Source organism: Argopecten irradians, chromosome 1 (genome assembly GCF_041381155.1).
Source record: "Argopecten irradians isolate NY chromosome 1, Ai_NY, whole genome shotgun sequence".
Taxonomy (NCBI): domain Eukaryota; kingdom Metazoa; phylum Mollusca; class Bivalvia; order Pectinida; family Pectinidae; genus Argopecten; species Argopecten irradians.
In genome coordinates, this window is record NC_091134.1 from 33,967,526 (window position 1) to 33,991,276 (window position 23,751).

Genomic DNA, 23,751 nt, shown 5'->3' on the forward strand with positions numbered 1-23,751 from the left:
TTACTTTACTATATATTTGTGTCAGGCTGCTATCGGCCATCTTATAAAAGAGAGGTAAAGGGGCAAAGAGAAACCCTTTATTGAATCATATAGTAATTCCTAAGCCGCTGTCAGTCAGTCAAAATGGGCTCCTGTGGTGGTATCTGATACCCAGCAGTGAATGGGGTTAAGGGAATGGGGGAAAGGGAACCACTTAGAGTGTTTCTTCTAAACACAGTGAGCATTTGATCAGCTGATCTCCACAGCCGGTTAGAACTGGAGTTGGCCTGCCATGTGACACTGGGATTACCAGAGTCTAGAGCCAACCCACGGTGTGGCTAGGAGAGCCCTAAGGTTATAGATCAGGTGAGGACTATAGCAGAAAATCATTTGGATTAAACACCAGCACCCAGTTCCATTGATAGCACCCAGTCCATGTGATTCTGTGTGGAGACCAGTGATCTGATAAGAGAGTCGGGCTCTGTGTTGAGCTGAACACTTACTCTACCCCTGTTATACTGCCTGTAGTACAGGCAGCTGTGGGATCTACTTAGTGAGGAGTTCTAACAACATCTCATTTGTTGATTCTGTTGGAAGCTAAATTTCTGCAGGTAGGTGATGAAAAAACATCCTTAAATGTATCAATGGAAATGTTATGTATTGTTTATGCTAGACACAAGAGAATGAATGGGATGTGATTGTTGAATGTACACATAAACTGGAAACTCTTTGTATTGGAAATGTTGTAACCTGAAAACTTGTGGTAAATACAGGGATAGAAGTTTTAGTTTGTCTCTGATGGGAAACAAAGAGTCATTGGTTTTGTTGTAATGATGTGGTGTAAAGAATGTGCCTGATGTCCTTGTTTGAATGATACAGTAATTGCTTTACAAGGAATAGATAATGATGAATTCTGATGATTTGAAAGAAAAGTTCCTTATGGTGAAACTTTAATCATACACTTTGTTGTTTAGACCATACAATTAATTGGTTTATAAAAAGACAACTAGTTGTTTTCATGTTCGCGATGGTAGCTCATATCAGAATGTACTATCAAAATCTTCAAATCGCTAAGAAATATTTTTAAAACTTAAAAAAGTAAATCTGTTGAATTTCAAGAAAAATAATTAACATAAAATCCAAAAATATTAATTTACATGTGAATTCACAACATTCATCTATGAAATATGAAAAAAATACCAATTTTATGAAAAGCAAAATCATTCTTTTAAGAACTGTTGAAAATTGTATTAGACTCAGATGAGGTTTTTTATAAGTCACTATCAAATGATCAATGAATACCAGAATCAGAATATGTTTTAAACAGAATTCTTTTGGTAACCCCTGTACTAAAACTAGACAATTACATCAATATTTTACAATGTCTTTCTAGGGAAGACTGTTGGAGTTATTCGTGCCGTTAAAATCGATCAGATATAGCAGATTTTTTTTTTATCTCTAAATCACTAAATCTCTTAAATTTTACATTTTCCCATTGTGTTCTGGGTACAAAATGAAAGCAAAATGCCTCAATTAGATCATACAGTTCATGTACTTGTGTTGTAAAAATTCAAAGTTTGGAGTTTTGGAGGGATGGTCCTCATACAGTTCCTGTATTTGTGTTGTAAAATCCTAAGTTTGGTGTTTTGGAGGAATGCATGGTCCTCTATTACTGACTATTACTAAAGGAAATTCGAGTTTTGGATGAAGGAAAGCATAGAATTTTCTACATGATTTAATTCATTGTTAGAATTTCAACTGTCTTGAGTCAATAATGTACTTGGTTGTAAAGTGAACTCTGTAGCAAACCATTCACCAGGTTGTGGCTATATCAGACAGTGTAGCTGGAACAGAAGCACGGCCAATTTACAGTAACAGACCTAATTGTTACTAATTGCTGTTTGCCAGTGTGATGTTTATGGAACAAATTTGTCTTTATTTACTCATTTAAATGCTGATATTTCATGTTGGCGTGGCCTTTGTTGCCATCTGTGAAATCAATAGATGAAATGATAAATGTTTGTGGTGGCGACCCTATCGGTACTAGGACTATGGCTTTGTGGGAAAGTTCTGATGGCCCTATAGGGAGGATAGGCTGGCCAATTTCTATAGAAATTTTCTTGTAAAGATAGGCTACATGTGGTTGATGGGTATTTAAGGTGGCACAAAGTTATGGCAGTTCTGGGAAAATGACTGAAAAGAATTGTGTATTTATGACTGGCTGTTCTTGCCTTATTGAATTTACATGCATATCCTGGGTTCTCAATTACATGTCCCGAGTTTGTAATCTCTTGCTACAAACTGTACATTAAACTTTTTGTTGTGGTAGCTTTTAATGTTCCTGCTAAACTCACAAGGTTTTACAAATGCATTTCGTGTTTGGGTTCTTTTCAACATTTTAAAGCAGGTGGTTCACTCACAGTACCCGTATTTTGAAAGTACAAAATGTATACACTAGCTGTATTTCAATACAGGCTTGAAATCCTAAAGGCTTTAAAATTAAATTTGATAATAGCCAACTTCTTTTTTGCCAACATCATGAAAAACTGGCAATAACCATGCCTATCAAAATTCATTTTAAATCTCTGTTCAGTGTACTTCAAAATTAATACAGGGGTATATATTTTGATATTTTTAAATTAACAATTAGAGAATATGTGCATTACATGTATTAATCCTCCAATATAAAGATGATATTTTTTGCTTTATATTATATACCAGTAATTATATATTTAATTGTATATCAAAATAAGGGGAGATAATATCATATTAGAAGGGGAGGTAATCTAGCATTTTACTTCTCATCACAAAGTCATTGTGTCAACTGTCTTGTGGCCAGAATACATAGATACATGTATCTACATCAGAATTTTATCATCATCAGTAATTAGTGACAATTACCAAGTATTTCCTGCTGACCATGAATAAACATGATTTCGGTATAATGGTGTGGTCATTAGCACTTATTAATACATTGGACATATTTGACCGACAGCCTGATTGATGAGGCTGTAACCACTCGAGGCTATAGCTTATAGATCACAAATATTGGAGACACACATTGATTAGGCCAGAGGCTGATCAACTAGAGGAACTCTCAGTCATTATCTCCTTTACATGCCATTAACTCTAAAACTTCATCACATTTGAACATGAATTTTCTGACCTGCGATTTGATCTAAACTGGCTGTTGGCTCATAGCAATGTTGCTTGATAGCAATTTTTTTTAAACATGAGCAGTTATTTCTAGTCTGAAATTTATGAATATCCATGAGACCAATATTTAACCTATTTGCAGTTTTCATATCACACAGATATGACTCAAAGACAAAATTAAAGTGTAGTTTAATTATTTTGTTGTCAAATAAGTATTATTTTTAACACTCAGGTCTTTTTGATAGTTTTGCTTTAAGATTTGATTTGATTTTTTTATTCAGCATTCTTTATTTCTAGTGATACTGATGATAAATGTTATCATTAGACTCTGTGCCATAGTAGATAATCTGATGACCATTAGCGGTCTGCTGTAAATATAATGACCTGTCTACTAGTCCCTTAGTGCTTCATTTTATTGATTCTCTCCTGTTTGACCAGTGACTGACCAGTAAACTTACTAACACTGCAGATGAAGAAAGCCAATATATTGAGTAATCTGACACCTATAGACAACCAAAGTGGTTCATACATTTGTAGCCTGAGGTATGTGGTCAGTTCTCGTCAAGTCCTTTTCTTGCTTTCTGAGATGGTAACTGACCATGATGTGGCCATTGTTACCTATGTAGACAGTACCAGTCACTTCTAAAGTCTGGCTATATCCATGGATAGTCAGTGGTCAGTGATGTTAACATGGTTCTCTCTTGTTTTCTGAGGCGGAAACTGGTCTAATATGCCTATTGTTATATTTGTAGATAGTACTTGTAGTGGTCACTTCTTGGTCTGGTCTTTATATCCATGTCATTGGTCATTTATTTTTGAAATTTTGTTGACAGGGCTGTTGTTACTTATGTTGTTAGTACTGGTTATCTTTAGACCTAGTCCAATCCATGTTGATGGTTGTCATGGCATTCTTTATAATGTTCCATTCTTGCTTTCAGAGGGGGAAACTGATGTTTAATGCAGCTATATTTTATTCCATGTATACTGAAGATAATAATGGTCACTACAAGATGTGGCCCTATCATGGTCATTATATTGGTCCTGGTGTGGCTATTTTTGTATACATTCAAACCTGTCAGTAAAGAACATCCGAAGGACCAAAAAAAAAGCCAAGTAGTCTGTATGTTTACACATGTTAAATCATACTGAAATTGGTGATTAAGACCTTAAAGAAAGTGGTCCAATTTAGCAGGTGGTCTTTATACAGAGGTGTTTGCATTAGAACTAGTCACTCTGGATCTGACCCTATCAATATGTATGTTGATGGTCAGCTCTTGTAAGTACATGTGTAGATTAATGGTTATATTACATGGACCTGTCAAGTCGACAGGAGTATCTCAACCCTAGTGAATATTTTTGACGGTTCCCTAGCAACCACAGGATATCCCTGTGAAGTATGGAAGAAAGTACTGGTCACCTTCAGTTCTCTCCATTATAATGGCCAGTCCTGGTATTCTTGAACTAATTGAGATGGGGGCTATGGTGATATATAGGTTGTTACGCCTGGTCTTGTCAATAGATCAATAGTTTTGGTCTAGTTTTGTTCGTTATGTGGAAAAACAATCGTGTGAATCCTGTGACCTACCACTGCCTGATCATAGGTGAAAATGAAACCTTGTGACTTAATCACATAGAAAAGTACTTCTTAACCTTTAAGCATCTCTTCAGCTTCTGCAACTAAAGGTCAAAATTTGTCTTTTTCTGAAATCCCAAAAGAGGGAAGGTGATATTTTGAACAGCATTAATCCAATGGAGACCTTTGATTGGAAGGCGTACATCATGCTGTAATGGTACTGGTAGTAGTTTCCATAAAACTTAACCTTTGATACACATCTTTTTTTGTGGTGTGTTTTGTGGCACTTAATTTCCCCCAATTTCCATTGTGACAAATAAAAAGACGTTGTCAGCAATAAATTACAACAGCATAAGGGTATGTTTAATTTGTTACCCTGACGTTCAGTATGAATCACCTTGAAAATTGTCAAGTTTTGCAGGGTATTTACATGAAGTGTGAAATTTATGGCTGAAAACCTCCCTAGTGTATTCAAGTATTATATATAACAAGGTATTAGCTGAATGCAGGAGATTTTACTAAACAATTTTGATACAAATCTACATCCCCCGGTATACTGTACCTTAACTTCACCTGTCGTAGGATCACATGATAAATCAATTGGAATGTTTATTTTGTCTATGGTAAGATTGTCAGAAAATTCAGACTTATAATTAATAAGGACTTCCTGGTAGATCCCAGTAAACAGACATTACAAGGCAGTTTTACTCTGCCAGGCCTCCAAGTTTCTACCTCAGGGGTACATGCGCCATATTTACAAACATCTGAGGACTCAATGTCTCTCAATTACCGATCTGTAAACAGCTATAAGGCCATTTATCAGTGAAATCTCCTTAGTGGCCAAGTTGTTAAGGTGTTCAGGCTTATATTCCACTATAGTCTCACTTCTGGATTTCAAGTGGGCTAGTTGCCAGTTAAAGATTGAAGGTCAGTGGTTTTTCTCCTAGTTCTCTGGCTTTTCTCCTTCTCTTGAACCTGGAATGTGTCCTTATATATAAATGATTCTGGCTGTTGATACATAAAGCTTTTTTCTACCTAATAAACCTGGCATGTCCTAAAATTATTCTGGCTGCTTATATGCAGAACTAAAACAAACAGTCCAAAAATATAGAGCCACAGACAAATAGCAGTAAATGGGATTAGAGTTGTTAACGCTATGAATTGAAGAAAGGTTTGGCTAGCTGATGAATAGAAACGTGGAGGATAATAACAACAGATTGGTGTTGTTTAACTAAGTGGATGCTGGAATGATGGAGGGAGATTAATCAACTCATCACCACAACGAGTCTGTCATGGCCACTTAGACTAGGATCGAAAATTTCCTCTCAGATTTTGTATGTCATCTCATTTATTAGATTACCCTGTTTCTGCCAGGACTGATTTCATCTGCTTCACATATTGTGGGAAATTCATCGGGAAGAGACATGATTAATATTTTGTAACCGTTTAAAGTGGAAATAATTTGTGGTAGAGATAGTGTAATCATGTCTGATATGATGTACTCTGTCTGTACTTAGTGGCTAGCGGAGAAAATTGGCCAGAGTCTCTGTCAAACACATCTGTAACATAGTAGGGGAGATGTAACAGTTACCCATATATTATATCAACCAGGACAGAGGAAAATTAGGTCATATTTAATCTAATTAATCAGGAAGAATTAGTGGTTAGGGGGGTTTAGTTTAGTGTACTAACCCCTGTGTAACTAAGGTCTCTTGTTATTGTTGAGTTAACCTTTGTAGTTATGGTATCTAGGTAAAAGAATGCCCCAGTACATCATCATACATTTGGTTCCATTTCATTACTTTAAGTGGTTGCCAGTATTTTTTATTTTAAATCAGAAAAAGAGCCTTTTTGGCTTATATTGATAATCTGGTACGGTTATTGTATACTCTGGAAAATACACTAACCATAATTTACTTAACACTGCAAAGATTTGTGACATTTTGATCTCCAGTCTCTAGTATATTAGAAATATCTGTGAAATTTGGCTTTATGATTTTGGCCACTACAATAGTGTAAAATTGTCATGATTCTATAAGTTTCAAATTAAAGGGAGATAATCCAATATTGAAATTCTTGAAAGTGTCTCTGGGGCTAGTGGTTGAGAAAGTTATTTGGCATTATAAAAGTTTAATTATCATTCAAAGATCTGTCAATCTGGTACCTATGATCAGGATTATTAAGTACCCTATAAAGGCCTTGAACATTACTAAGACATGGAGGGTAAAAGTAGATAATGTGAGGCCTTGAACATTACTCAGACATGGAGGCCAGGGTAAAAGTAGATAATGTAAGGCCTTGAACATTACTAAGACATGGAGGGTAAAAGTAGATAATGTAAGGCCTTGAACATTACTAAGACATGGAGGGTAAAAGTAGATAATGTGAGGCCTTGAACATTACTAAGACATGGAGGGTAAAAGTAGATAAAAGTGACACCTGAACCACTCGGCCACCTTGGCTTAAAATATGACAAAATATCAATTAAAATCTATATGGCACCTTAATCTGTGTTGTTACTATGAATTATAGTATTCAGCCCAGCTAACAGAGGTGATTCATCCATTTTTACACAATATTGATGGAGAGAAGATATAGCTGTAGGAAGTATCATTCTAAGTTTCAGAATTGGCAACCTTCAGCCAAAATACTCAAGTATTTATGTGGTGTCATACTTGTGGTTTTGAAAGCAGATAAACTTCTGATATATGTATGTACTCTGTAACATTGGCTCAGGCATCGTCTCATAGACTCCTTTAAATGTTTCACCTGCAGAGTGCTTTAGATTCATAATGATACGGCTCTCGATTTTCATTTTGAATTTTATCTAAACTTTAAGGAAATTCAATGTTTTTGTGCTCTTGTCAAACCTTTTTTCAAAACGATCAGAGTCTTGGTGAAAGAAATGCTTAGATTTATTTGATTTCAATCTGTGTTCTGCATAAAATCCATGCAAAACCATTTGCCTCCAGACTTTCCTATGTAAAATAACAGACATTCACCTTTCAAAGAGATCTCTCTGATCACGAAACTTCTTCAGGTATTAGACCTTTAATGTCTTTACAAGCACTTCTCTTACAGTGTTGATTTATGTTTTCACATAAAACAGATGCAGTTTGGAATAAAAACCACAAAATCTGGTATGGAGTTTACACAATAAAAGTTTGGATGCTGAACTTTGGGCATATAACTTTGTTCTGACCTGTTAGATGTACTCTTTGGGCATATAATTTTGTTCTGACCTGTGAGATGTACTCTTTGGGCATATAACTTTGTTCTGACCTGTGAGATGTACTCTTTGGGCATATAACTTTGTTCTGACCTGTGAGATGTACTCTTTGGGTATATAACTTTGTTCTGACCTGTGAGATGTACACTTTGGGTATATAACTTTGTTCTGACCTGTGAATTGTACACTTTGGGTATATAACTTTGTTCTGACCTGTGAGATGTACTCTTTGGGCATATAACTTTGTTCTGACCTGTGAGATGTACTCTTTGGGTATATAAATTTTTTCTGACCTGTGAGATGTACTCTTTGGGTATATAACTTTGTTCTGACCTGTGACATGTACACTTTGGGTATATAACTTTGTTCTGACCTGTGACATGTACACTTTGGGTATATAACTTTGTTCTGACCTGTGAATTGTACACTTTGGGTATATAACTTTGTTCTGACCTGTGAATTGTACACTTTGGGTATATAACTTTGTTCTGACCTGTGACATGTACACTTTGGGTATATAACTTTGTTCTGACCTGTGACATGTACACTTTGGGTATATAACTTTGTTCTGACCTGTGACATGTACACTTTGGGTATATAACTTTGTTCTGACCTGTGACATGTACACTTTGGGTATATAACTTTGTTCTGACCTGTGAATTGTACACTTTGGGACATGTACACTTTGGGTATATAACTTTGTTCTGACCTGTGACATGTACACTTTGGGTATATAACTTTGTTCTGACCTGTGACATGTACACTTTGGGTATATAACTTTGTTCTGACCTTGACATGTACACTTTGGGATATAACTTTGTTCTGACCTGTGACATGTACACTTTGGGTATATAACTTTGTTCTGACCTGTTGTACACTTTGGTACACTTTGTGTGTACACTTTGGGTATATAACTTTGTTCTGACCTGTGACATGTACACTTTGGGTATATAACTTTGTTCTGACCTGTGACATGTACACTTTGGGTATATAACTTTGTTCTGACCTGTGACATGTACACTTTGGGTATATAACTTTGTTCTGACCTGTGACATGTACACTTTGGTATAAACTTTGTTCTGACCTGTGACATGTACACTTTGGGTATATAACTTTGTGTCTGGGACCTGACTGTGACATGTACACTTTGGGTATATAACTTTGTTCTGACCTGTGACATGTACACTTTGGGTATATAACTTTGTTCTGACCTGTGACATGTACACTTTGGGTATATAACTTTGTTCTGACCTGTGACATGTACACTTTGGGTATATAACTTTGTTCTGACCTGTGACATGTACACTTTGGGTATATAACTTTGTTCTGACCTGTGAATTGTACACTTTGGGTATATAACTTTGTTCTGACCTGTGAATTGTACACTTTGGGTATATAACTTTGTTCTGACCTGTGACATGTACACTTTGGGTATATAACTTTGTTCTGACCTGTGACATGTACACTTTGGGTATATAACTTTGTTCTGACCTGTGAATTGTACACTTTGGGTATATAACTTTGTTCTGACCTGTGAATTGTACACTTTGGGTATATAACTTTGTTCTGACCTGTGTACATGACACTTGGGTATATAACTTGTTCGACTGTGAATGTACACTTTGGGTATATAACTTTGTTCTGACCTGTGACATGACACTTTGGGTATATAACTTTGTTCTTTGTGGTATATAACTTTGTTCTGACCTGTGACATGTACACTTTGGGTATATAACTTTGTTCTGACCTGTGAATTGTACACTTTGGGTATATAACTTTGTTCTGACCTGTGACATGTACACTTTGGGTATATAACTTTGTTCTGACCTGTGACATGTACACTTTGGGTATATAACTTTGTTCTGACCTGTGACATGTACACTTGGTATATAACTTTGTCGACTGTGACATTCCTTGGTATATAACTTTGTTCTGACCTGTGACATGTACACTTTGGGTATATAACTTTGTTCTGACCTGTGACATGTACACTTTGGGTATATAACTTTGTTCTGACCTGTGATATGTACACTTTGGGTATATAACTTTGTTCTGACCTGTGACATGTACACTTTGGGTATATAACTTTGTTCTGACCTGTGAATTGTACTCTTTGGGACTTTGTACTTTGGTCATGATGAACATGATTACATTCTTATTAACTTAACCTAAATTTAATAAATTTAGGTTAAGTTAAAATAAGATAGAATTAAATAAACCTGGATATAGCTACAAATAACATGGTTTATTACTGAAATAGAGATCAAATCATAGTTTTGTATAACCAAGACAGAAAGCACACTATCTTGTAAGTAATCAGCAAGATTGAAATAAATGATGTTCTGTTACTTTACATCCAGCTGTGAGTTGCTTTACTCTTCCTAATGTCTTCGTTGACAATAGTATAAATCAGCCTTTTGGTATTTACTTTACCGTTCGCCCCTGTTTAAGGCTCCAGTTTTTGACCTTTGGTTAAGACACATCACAGTCTGTAAAAGTAATAGTCTTCGTTCCTATAATTTGGCACTCAATTTGAATAGAAGTGGGACAACTCGCCCAGATTTCTCAAAACGAACTTAAGTCAAATATTTTTAACATAGGTTACATAACGGAAGTAACCAATAAATTTGACTTCAGTTGCTGTTTTTTTTTTGTTTTTTAGAAATTGGGGACTAGTTTGCCGATCATAACATGGTGAAATATGTGTAGTTCAATGTATTTGGCCGTATGCTTCGGTGAGATAGTACTATAATGTGGACAAGGGTTTGTACTTAGTACAAGGAAACAACCAAACTGCAGTCTCCAAAAAATATTCACCCACTCACTGCATGCAATACAAATGCATACAGTAAATGCTGCCCTAAAATGGCCTATCTAATAGTTGTCTTTCGGATGCCCAAGAACATAAAATCAAACCTTTCTGGGGCATTTGCTTGATACTGGTCATAGATTGTAAGTTTATCCCCATTAACTCTTTGCATCCCACCGCCATCACAATTTTATCATGTTAAAGGACATTTCTGCTCAAATCAGACCTGGTCCATTATATGTGGCTCGGACGACATGTTACTAAGTAGATAACTGTCCTAGAAGCGGGTTGGAAATTAAGTTTGACGTGTCCAAACTCTTGGCTGTGTTGCGTACACTGATGACCGTTCTCGACGGAACTAATCGATCACCAGCCATCCTATGAGATTCAGCCATGAATAAGTCTGCAGAGACCTTCCATCATATTGCCTAACCTCAAGCCATTGCCAGCAAATTGAAAAGTGAGCGAAATAATTTTCCAGCTACTGAACTTCATTGTGAGTGATTATAGATAGCAATTGTGTGTCATTGACATGTAAAATTGTCTCCGTTGACAGTCGTTATTATAACATTGTTATAACCCACTAACTCTTGTTATCCATCTTTGTGGATATGGGAACTCATTCCCTGCCATATGTACCATATTTGGTTTGTTTCAATATAGGTGCTGTGGTGGCCAACTGGTTAAATATTCTGACAAATTGTCATGGCCACATGCCCTCCACCTCAGGGCCGTGAGTTTGAATCCCATTTCGGACAGTTGAGAAGAATTGTCAGTCGATTAAATGTGATCCATATTGCTTTGCTGAAAACGGTTGTTAACGAACTTCTTGACATTATTGCAAATGTATATCACTGCTTTCTGTTGTAAAAATCAAAACAGCAGTTAGGTAGCATAAACAGCTAGCTAGCACCAACAATTCAGCCATCATACTATTGGACTATATTTCAAAATAGAAAGCTGATAAAATAATGGAGTTGGTCATCTTAAGAAGAAATTACAAACATCAAAACCTGGTAAGTTTTTTACCATTTGATATGTTACATACCTGTCATTTTAAATTTAATTCATTTTCAAGAAAACACACCCAATCAAATAGGTAGTCATTTAACAACGGGGCATGCTGCAGAAAAAAAATAACATAGCTAGGTTCCACTGTGTCTGTGCTGTATCAGAGACTACTTAAAGAAACATTTAATAAAACATTAGTTTAAATGTTTGAATGTTTTTTCTTAGAATTCTACATCCTGGCAGAAAGATTAGTTTAACATTTGATGTGTTTTTCTAGGAATTCTGCAACCCGGCTGTTTCAGGATTGGTTTATTGACTAAGATAATACTTCTGTGACAGGAATGGCTTTTAAAGAGATCTAGCTAAGAATGAAAATTAGATTGAGGTGTAATGTTTTGACATTGCTGTGGACTGTACTATACCATTTTCACCAGGTTCTTGGAACAAACTATTCATTCCTAGCAATAAAATTTCAGTGTGCCACCTTCAGAATTTCAGTTTGTGCCACCTTTAAAATTTCAGTTTGTGCCACCTTTAGAATTTCAGTTTGTGCCATCTTCAGAATTTCAGTTTGTGCAAACTTTAAAATTTCAGTTTGTGCCACCTTCAGAATTTCAGTTTGTGCCACCTTTAGAATTTCAGTTTGTGCCAACTTTAAAATTTCAGTTTGTGCCACCTTTAGAATTTCAGTTTGTGCCAACTTTAAAATTTCAGTTTGTGCCACCTTAAGGATTTCAGTTTGTGCCACCTTCAGAATTTCAGTTTGTGTCACCTTTAGAATTTCAGTTTGTGACACCTTCAGAATTTCAAATTTTGCCACCTCCATAATTTAAAAAAAAAATGACATGTTTTAAATGGAATATGACCAGCATCTGTTGCTCAATAGTAATACATGGTCCAATTGTGTCATCTCCATTGCTTCTTTTCCATTTTCATGTGGTTTGTTTTCTCTGTGAGAAAGGTGAAAGTTATTACAAGCCTTATGATAGAGACATAATAAAAATTTACAAGATTGATACTTTAAAACTTCACTCTTCTTGATGTTGAGGTAGAATTTTGTCGGAGTAGTTGCAGTAAAGCACTTCAATTGGTTTAAATCACCCCTGAAATATCACAATGGACTATTCTAGTCTTTGATAAGGAAGAGTCTAAATGTATCTTCAGAGGTGAATAGTTAATTAGGGACAGATAGAATGGAAAAATAGATGAAGGGTCTTGCTTGATGGGTCTTGTTTGTGCTGAAATACAGTAAAGAAATAAATACATGGCATTTATTTGAAGATTATAAAACAACACAGTTTTAGTTCAGTGATAAAAACATGTGATATGATTCATCTGATGTTAGAAATAAATTGGATTCTTTTTGATATCAATGGATAAAAGATTACAGCGAGTGAATGACAAGAGAATGATGTTTGATTGCAGAGAAATTAGTTCTGGGGATTTTGATACACATGAAATTACACAAACATGTTGATGCCATTACAGATGATTGTACAGGAATGTGTCAGGAATGGAATAATCGGGTTGGTTTCCTCTTCACTAATCCCTTCCATTAAATTATCTGACCTTTTATATTATTCCAGAGCTATTTATCAAAACTAGCTGTATTTATGTTATTCTAAACTTAACGGTCTGCATCAATTTTGAAGGATAATCAATAAATGCCAGAGCTAGTTCTTTGATTTTTTTCCTACAAACCGAATTAAGGGTGTTTACATTAGCTGTTCTAGAAATTATTGTTAACATTTGAAATGCACCCTAGTGCTTGCTGAATTTTAATGCAATGGCTTAAAATAAAATCGGTTATGCCAGTTAAATTGACAATTTGACTTATTTAATCATGCAACTCTGCTATTGCAAACATTTCACGTCATTTAATTACATTCATTGAGCTGAAAATTAGGAAAAAATGATCAATATCAGAACGTGAATAAATATTAATATGTTTGGTTACTGTAAACAGCAAGAATCAGGCAAAATGGACTCTACACATATTGGGACATACATGTATTTATTTTAAAATTCAAAATTTCATATATTTTGTTTCTGCTCCTAGCAGACATGAAATGAGGGGCTTATGATAAAGTGTTACCAATATGAATGCTAAAGCATTTACCGGTATGTCTTTCAGACATCTCTTATCTCTAAGTGTTAACCAGGGTAACTGAAGAACTGGTCTAAAAGTTTACTTATGAAAAGCATATTCAAGTTTTGGAAAAAAATAGGATGACAGCAAATATGGTAGAAATGGGGTTATATTATTAGTAATTACAGGAAGTATGGTAAAGTCGAAGGATACACTGATAATACTAAGTGATTAACTTTAAGGTAAAAGTATGTGAAAGTGGGGTCTTGTTAGAGCAAATGTGGAAAAGACGGAAAAGATACTGTTAACACCCAATACATTAAAAGTGGAATGGATGCTGGATTATTGCAAATAGGACAAAGGTGGAAGGGGTACTGGCTGGAGCAAATATGGTAAAGACGGAAGAGATGCTGTTGACATCCAATATATTAAAAGTGGGGTAGATTCTGGTTTATGGCAAATATGGCAAAGATGGAAGGGGTGCTGGCTACAGCTAATATGGTAGCGGTGGTAAGAGGGCTAATTTGTATAGTTCTGCTTACGAATATTCAGAAACACAGTAGATTATTTGACTGATGGGTTTTATTTTCAACACAACAGTGCAAATCCTCAATTTATCAAACTTTACCTGTTTATCGCCCTCCCACTGTATAGTCTGGTGGAGATAAGTTATTGAGTGTGTCTAGAAAACTTTGAGAGTTTCCTGTTTTACCCAGACTGTTCTATTTGATGAGTTAGAAATACACTTTTACTGGCATGTCTTGTTTTTATTGCAGAATGAAGATTGTATATGTGTTAGCCGTGTTGGCTGTACTGGCAGTGTCTGCATCCGAAGCAAGGAGAAACAGAGGTAAAATACCTTTATGCTTTAAATTTACATCTTGCTTTGCTTTTTTCCCATTCTTTTCCATGAACATTCAGACAGAGAGGTTAAAACATAATGACCAGTCATTAATTCAGACCTAGGAACGGTCTCCTAAAACATGCACATACTTCACACATGCAACACCGCATACAATGGGGAAGAGTTCTCAATCACAAGGAGACACAATGCAGACATTCACACACCCAACACAAAAGCAAACAGAGGAGGTTGTCCTTAAAGACGTCTTTGGCTATTGATAATCTAATCGGCCAATCGCAACCAACTATCAAAGTTTGGGGCAAAATCTTTAACCATTCAGATGATATATACAGTTGTACACCAGTGGTCAGTTCTGTTCTCTTCTACTTTGCTCTCCTAATCAAAGTCTTTCAAATGACTGTATCCCACTTGAATGAAGGGATTTAGATTATCTAGCCATTTGAACTTCTTAACTCTTAGACAAAGGATTTAGATCACTCCATTGCAGTTGTGTGACCTTCAGTGTTAGCCAACTCCTGTTTCATTCATTTCAGTATGATTAAACTATAAGTCAGAAATGGAGGTTCTTCTAGATCTAAACACAGTGCCTGATTATTATATTACTTAGTTTTGGCTGCTGTAAAAACAGCTCCTATGATTTAAAGGACCATTTGATATTGCAGACTGATTTTAAAAATGAAAATTGACAGATTGAAATTGTTTTCTTCTTCTCATTTATTTTGTAATGGTTTTAAGAAATGGATATTTGCATCAGGTATTTTTTACACTTAATTTATACTACCCTCCGTTAATTTGTTCTTTTCCTTGAATTAATTGATTATTTTGCTTTTAATTAGTTCTTTCTCTGGCGTTAATTGATTATTATGGTGTTTTTCTCTGTTAATGAATCTTTTTAGAGTGTTTCCTAGTGTTGATGTATTATTTTGCATTTTAGTTGAAAATGCAATTCTCATGTCACCAAACACTGATAGACAGGGCACCAGCCTCTGATAATCTAATATCATCACTTTAACCACCATCATTTAGTTACCATATTCAACCCGATAAGCACCCAAGGTGTTTAAAACATTTACAAAAATGAAAAGGTGTTTGATAAGACAAAATTATTGCAAACTTATACAGTTTATACAGTTTTTGTCTTTATTTATGCACGGTTAGGCCTCAAAAGGGGGAGGGGAGCTTATAGGGACATGGGCTCTTATTGGGTTGAATACAGTATTATTACAGGCTCACTAAGACACACCATAGGCTATAAAAATGGCAGTTTCTGCTACGACTTACAGCTTAACAATGCTCATTATAATGGGAGTGGGAGGATTGGTTTTCCCAGTGACCAGGTGAGATGTGCTTGGTCTGTGTCTCCGGCAGCATGTTTCGGTGAGACAGCACTATAAAAACGGCAGAGTTCCACTGTAACATATACCCCCAACACGAACATACTACAGTCTCCCAAATCACACACATACTTCATACCTACAATACACGTTCATCTATTCAACCAACAAACCCAAAAAAATAAATAACAAGAAAAAAAAGACCACTGTAGACTTCATTGATTTATTGGACAAAACAGAATAATTCATGTTAAAAAATCAGCTTTGCACAAGTAACCATGAATAATATCTGGCTTCTGCACATACAAAAAAAGCTGTGTTGTTATATTGAATATCATTCACTTTATATTTGTAACAGAATTACAAAAAATGTAGTGCAACATTTATATACAAAAGTCTAATTGCTGTGTCATGTGTCAAAGGAAGGTCACTGTTACCTATATTTTGATTACTGACATATATCAAAGTTTTTTGGGGGTTTATGTCTTACACTTGTTACTGCAACTGAACACTTGCATCATATACTACAGCATGTCACTCTAGTTTGATACTTTAATTTGCTCAATTGTCTATTTAAATGCAGACTCCCTAAAATACCAAACATCATATTACCCAAACCTAATTGATATAGTCTTGTGCACAGGAAGTTTCCATCTTAATCAAAATAATGCCACATGAATTATTTTCTTCAGATATCTTTCGACTGAGAGATGGTATTTTACATCCGCAATTTAAAAAAAATGTTTGTAAAATAGAATTTGAATGAAGTGTTGTGGATAGAATAACTTTGATTACGTAATGTATTAACATGCTGTCATCATGCTACGTCGTTGGAGTTCGTCCATCAATCTGATGGATTTATCATGATGGCTGACACGATGATTGTCAAATATTCCTTTTTGTCATGGTAATTAAATATGAAATAGGGACCAGTGTATAAATGCTAACCAAATTCAAAATAATGGTCCATAACAGCAGGCTAGATTTATATTGGATGTCTGCCCGATCTGTTGTTAAAGTGTTTCTGCTGGCAGGGTAAAGAGAATGTCGCTGGTTATAAAAGTCAGAGATGTATATTGATTTGGCACATTCAAGCCTCCACAGATCAGATTTAACATCAGTGTTACAGTTTTTCCTCTACATATACGGAAGTAAATATTCGTCCCACAAGTAACAGCCAGTGAGCCCCTTGACAGTTACCGCCAGAATTTGTGTCTCTATATATAGAGCTATATTACACTTAGTTCCATTTAGAATTCTCTCGGCAGCAGCTTTTCTCATTTTCTTCCAAGATTGAATTAACATGCTTCGGCAAAAAAGAACATAAATTACAGCCTAATAGCATTGTGAATGTTTCCTGAGATTTTATCGGAAGAAATAATGGGAAAAGAAAACAGGCAAAATTTTTGGAAGTAGGGTTGATGGAGGGAAAACGCTAAAAAGCGTTGTATGATGTCTCCTCTTTAGCTGTATACAGTCTATTACTGCAAGTTGATAGATTAAGTTAAATTTCACATAAAGGCTTTGTTATGCCTTAGTATGAACTATTGATTCTCCATAGAGATATTAATCTTGGTTAAGTTTTTCATCGTTTGTGAAATTTTGACACATTTTTGGACTAGAAATACTTCCTAATGACTCATTAGACCTGTCTTTACTTTTGGACTGAAATGTTTCAGCACTTTGATTCTTGAAGAAAGCCTTTGGGATGTATCCAAGGTCTTGTGGTACCAGCATTATTATTATATCGCCTTGTTTCGTAGCTTTATGAGAATAAAATTACTGATTATCTGCTGTCAGTATAATATGTGGCTGAGTGGGGATATATTGATGGGTATATTAAGCTGTACATTCCGGAGTGACAACACTATAAAAGTTCCAATGTCATGTTACTACAATGGCAGACACTTTTTATTACAAATTTTTGGGAACCAATACAGTGGAACCTCCCGAAACCGATCATGGTTGGTGCATATAATTTCGGCCGGTTTAGAGAGGGTTCGGTTTGGAGAAGTGAACCGAATACCAATCAATACGATCCGGATTTAATCGATCGGAAGTCGTTTTTTACACTAGTGTACCGCATATATGCCTAGTGTTCGTTAAAACCGACCAATATTGATTGTTAATGTGAATGTTATCACAAAAGAGAGAATCATATGTTTAATTTAAAAGGAATGGATTACAACAATCTTGACTGTGTTACCCCTTATAAAGGTAGTTTAGTTAGTTAGTAGCGTGAATGTTCTTGGGTACTTGTCTGCACTAACCCACATACGACAGATCGCTTCCCGTTACGTCAAGAATCAAATTATATGGTCTAATTACACGATGATAAGTCGATGCCGGTTATTATATGACATAGTCATTTCCTAAAACAGTACATGGCTTCGGCTTCTTCATACAGATAATTTACGTTATCCGACAACTACATATGTAAATAAAAAACCTGTGTGATTTGAATACAAAACTTTCTCTTTAATACCAGCTCTGCTTGTTTTCCTACAGTAAACAAACCGCGTGCACGTGGTAGACCTTCGTTAAATATCTAAACAATAGACATGATTAAATAATTACACCACCATCTCAGGTATAATTACCGTGTACCTATAGCCTTCACACCTGTATACATGCCCCAGGACATGGCATACGACAACTATGGTACAGATACATAATGTACATGTGTATTTCACGGTCTGTTGATCAGACCTCAATGCAATCTATCGGTGTCGCTCCGGTAAGGCCGGTTTTCAGAAGTGTATTTTAGTTAAATTTGACTATTCCGATCTCAAAATCAGTCCGGTATTCGGAATTGGGAGGGATCAGTTTTGGGAAGTTTTATTTACTATATGCGCAAAAATGTGGTATTAATAAAGAGGAATTCATTCCATACATGACATCCATGTTCAGTTTCTAGAGGTGATCGGTTGAAAGAAGGTTCGGTTTTGGGAAGTTGCACTGTAATAGGTTTTAGACAAAAATATAATAAGACATCTACAAAGTGGGGGGTCAGTAACCACTGTATTATTTCTAGGAATTTATTATGACTATGTTTATCACAAGCAGGTTATACTGTAACTGCAATCCAAAGAAAAATATTCAACAAACACAAATTCATTTTCATTATCCACTCTGAAATGACAATTTCTGTTGCTAGTGGAGCCATATGGTGAATACTAGCCACAATATACACCTATCGGCTATAGAGAACTTCTTTTAAGGGTTATCGCTTGAGCATCAGACTATACCAGTGTCGTGAGTTCAATACTTGGCAGAGGCAGTGATTATGTCTATGTGAAATCTTGCTTTCTGTTACATTAGGATGACTAAATTATTGAATTTCAACTAATGATGTTTCTATTTCAGGTTGTAGATACTCAAAGAAAGCCAAATGGAGTGACTGTGACCCTGTTACCAAAACAAAGACAAGAACTCTCCAGCCAAAACCAAACAATCAGCCAGACTGCAACACACCTAGGGTTCAAACAAGGTCTTGTAGTAAGTGTACAACTTTTCACCCAAATGTTCAACTTGTACACAAAGTGTTCACATTTAAAACCAGGTGTTTAACTAACTTTTACATAAGTATTAAGTTTTAAACCAAGTTTTCAACTTGTACACCGTTGTTTTAATCCAAAAAAGCACAGTTAAAACCAAACAGTTTAAGTCTCTGTCCTGATTTTAGCCTCGAAAGGCCAATTTTTGGTTTAATGCCAAGCTTGGTTTGCAACCACTCCTGACCCTGCTTTCACAAAAAGGTTTCTTACAATTTTGGTCAAGTCAAGAAAGATTTATATCAGAATTTTCTCACAGACCTACATATTTTTAAGTCAAGGTTGAATCAAGTATCATTTTTAATCACTTGAATACTCGTGTATTAAATTTCATATTTATATGTACCTATTTATTACAGGTGTATGCCAGTATGGACCCCCAGAACTTGGACCATGTGACCCAGTCAATCGTACAATGGAGATCAGGAAACCTCTCCTTCCAGGAACACCAGACCAGGGCTGCGAAGCTTTCAAGATTAAGGTCAAAAGGTGCAAAGGTATAAAACTCTTCTCGAGAATAAAAACAGAATTCACTAAAATCAATCAGAGTTCTAAACCCTCTTGTGCTCAGAGAAAGACGAAAAATAACAAATTGAAATTTGTTGTTAACATAGACTTACACAGAGTGGCATTTGTTTAGTGTTGTAGCGTAATCTCCGTAAATTGCTGAATTTTGATTTTTTTTGTCCAAAACACAGTGAAGCTTTAAAGGGCAGGAGAAGAAATGCACTTTTAGTGCCTAGTCAGTTGCTATGGTTAATAGTCTGTTTTTATTCTGTTACAGTGAAGTTGAACTGTCAGTATGGTGAACGTGTGATCGGGGACTGTAATACAGAAACAAACACGATGGTAATCAGCTTCCCTCTCCTCCCTGGACAAGACCCAATGTGTCCACCAAAGAACAAAACAAAGGCATGCAAGAAAATGAAGAATAAGGGTAAGTACAATAGATAGCAATGTTTTTACTCTACAGTATGATCTTAACTCACATTTGGTATATCAAGCATATATTGTACTGTAAACTTATTGTAGAATGAAGTTAAATTTTGCGTATTAAGGGCACAACTAAAATCGTGAAAATGCCTGTAACATATTTACATTAGAACCACACAAGTCTAAATAGTGGAATTAGATTGAAAAAGTTGTTAAGCATAAAAATGCAAAATTAAGTTGCCATGACAAAATGTTGGTTTGTAGTACTCTCGTGAGTAACTCTACAGGATTTCATCCATGGCTGAGACTTACCTTGATTAATGAATGTTTAGTTCTGCTCCTCATAACATTGAGTTTGGAGGATATCAAAAGGAGGAGGCCAAGGGCTTATATTATAGAATGGCAAATGTGCATCACATCCAAAGTTTCTTTTGTGGTTATTAGATTTCACAATTTCTATTTCAAACCCAATCTGTAAAGATTAATATTCATAAGTTTACAAGGTTTAAGTTTCCATAATTTTGAAATATTTCATTAGAAGCTCAAGAAATAAGCAATGCTAATTAAACATCATGTATTTTCCTAATGCCTTGACATAAATAGTTGATCTTTGACCAAAATAAATCTTTAGTTCTTTCGTGTCATAGCTACAAGAATATAAATTCTAATGTACCAATGATAGTTGTCAGTTGTATGTACTGTATTATTATTATTATTCTGTGACATGCATTTTTATGATGAAAACTAATAAAAAATGTCCATGAAAAAAAAAGAAACACATTAACAAAATTTAAAAGTGGAATCCTAATTTTATATTAATATAAGATATGTAGAAGTTAATTTACAGAGATAATCTTTTGCGAATTTACTTTTATGGTGAAATTCGTGAAAATCGCGAAAGTAAATCGCAAGTGAAAGAAAATTGATTTACAGAAGGGGCAAGGGTTTTTGTCTTTTAAACGTTTCTATGTGTAAAAAAGGTTGATATAATAGAAGTTAAATTACAACACCATTACCACTAATAAAGGTCAAGGTCAAACAGATAGCAGCAAGATTAGTAATGATTCAGAGCCTTTCATGTAAAATACATTCATTAATGAAATTTTTGTGTAAAGATGATTCCCCAAACAATATGAATGATTGATTTTGTTCCTTTCTTGCAGTCAGATGTAAGTACGATAAGTCGAGTTCCGAATGGGACACCTCTGCCTGTCCTGGAGGAAGTGCCACACGTGTCCTAACCTTGAAAACGAATCAGGACGAAACGCTTTGTCCACCCACAAAGGAAGTATCAGTCCCATGCCGAAAGCACGAAAAGAAAATGAAGAGGAAGACAAAGAAGGAAAACAAGAAGCAACGCAAACAGAGGCGCCGCCAGAACCGAAAGAATGCTGGTGCAGGTAGTGCTGATTTCATTGATGAGAATGAATAGACAGTATTTTTATGTATTTAGCACCATGTCATTGTTAACTAGACTGTGTGTAGCTTCCTGATTGTATTGTAATTGTTCCATCAAGTTTGGAAAAGTAATTTAACTTTGAGATCAAATATACAATAACCCACTGATTCCTGTTTAAAAAATTGTCACCATCAATAAAACCAAAAATCAATAAAAATCATATCAGGAAGAAGCACACAGCTTTCATATCTTGTATGCTACTTGTATATATGATGTTGTAACATGCATACGATGGAATGTACCAAGTTTTAAAAGGCATTTCCTTTAGAAATGTTTGAGTGAGCAAAAATCTGAGAATCGTTGAAAATAATAGAACTAAATACTTATTTATGTCCTGAAAGAAAAGGATGGAAATATATAAAAGCCCAAAGACATCTCCAAAAAAACATCTGAATTTGACACCAGGGATCTTTTTTTTAAGAAACAACATTAAATTTTGTATTGACATTGAATGGTTTGAGTATGTTGTAATTATTGAGATTAACATTCATCATCATAAATACAATCTTGTGAAGTGTATCTCCCATTAGCTTGTTTCTTTCGAGGTATTGTATCTCAGTAGATAGAATTTCTGTAAGTAGAATGGCTAGGATACAGCAGTTATATTTTAGGTGTGATATTTGTGAATATGGGGCGCAAGACTTCTGAAAAACATTGGGCTTACAAGTTGACATTGGATATTACACAAAATGTGTTGGGCCCTCTTCTCTTGATCAACTGAAAGCATACCCAAAACAGAAACTTGGGCCATTTATTGACCCTCTTTTCTAGATTATATGGATGCATGCACAAATCAGAAACTTGGACCAAATGCTGGGCCCTCTTTTCTAGATCAAATGAAGACATGCACAAAACAGAAACTTGGGCCAAATACTGGGCCCTATTTCCTTTATCAAATGAAGGCTTGCACAAAACAGAAACTTGGGCCAAATATTGGGCCCTACAAAATATTTCCTATATCAAATGAAGACATGTACAAAACAAAAACAGGGGCCAAATATTGGGCCCTCTTTTCTAGATCAAATGAAGGCTTGCACAAAACAGAATATGGGGCCAAATACTGGGCCCTATTTTCTTGATCAAATGAAGGCTTGCACAAAACTAAAACTTGGGCCAAATATTGGGCCCTACAAAGTATTTCCTAAATCAAATGAAGACATGTAAAAAACAGAAACATGGGACAGTTATTGGGCCCTCTTTTCGAATCAAATGAAGCCATATGTAAAACCAATGCAGGTTTTGAGCCCATGCAATAACTCAATTTTAGGTCAAGGCTTTGGGCCCCATTTGCTCTAATCCACACTAAGGCATGCTCACTTGTAATCTTTTTGTCATGTGCATGGTTGATATGGGGATGTTATGTGATTGTATGGGTTGTTTGGAAAATACTTCATGGGAAACAGAGCTTGCACTAATTATGAATCTTGATAAAACAATGCATCATCGAAAAAAGTTTTGATTGTTAACCTGTGTGGATACATAAGGGTGACTGAATATGTGGCAATAAATCCCAATTAGAAACTTTCTTATCTGAAGGTATTTTGAGGTGGTCAATCAAATTAGGTATTGGTCACCTGTTACGAGCATTGTTCTGATGGGATTACTATCAAAGTTTGTTTCGTAATTTCGTAGATAATTTGATATTGATCAATGACATCATACAAAGTTGGCCCTCTACGGCCGTTCATCCATGTGCATGATGAAATTTGTGACTCGCTTCACCCAAGTTCTAATGCCAATATGTTGTCTTTGCAATAAAT

At 35.4% G+C, this 23,751-nt stretch overlaps 1 protein-coding gene across 2 annotated transcripts in view; it reads left to right on the forward strand.

Moving 5' to 3' along the window:
* Nucleotides 1-232: 232 nt before the first annotated feature.
* The window catches only part of LOC138325050 (uncharacterized), a 68,602-nt gene continuing 45,083 nt past the window's right edge, over nt 233-23,751 (forward strand). Inside the window, exons 1-6 of one of the 2 annotated variants that reach the window (XM_069270413.1) lie at nt 233-590; nt 14,623-14,696; nt 19,412-19,543; nt 19,959-20,096; nt 20,384-20,536; nt 21,696-21,932. In XM_069270413.1, the coding sequence (XP_069126514.1) occupies nt 14,624-14,696; nt 19,412-19,543; nt 19,959-20,096; nt 20,384-20,536; nt 21,696-21,932 (733 nt within the window). In that variant the 5' untranslated portion in view covers nt 233-590; nt 14,623. The remainder of the gene's footprint in view (nt 591-14,622; nt 14,697-19,411; nt 19,544-19,958; nt 20,097-20,383; nt 20,537-21,695; nt 21,933-23,751) is intronic. The other variant, XM_069270420.1, reaches the window with a different exon arrangement.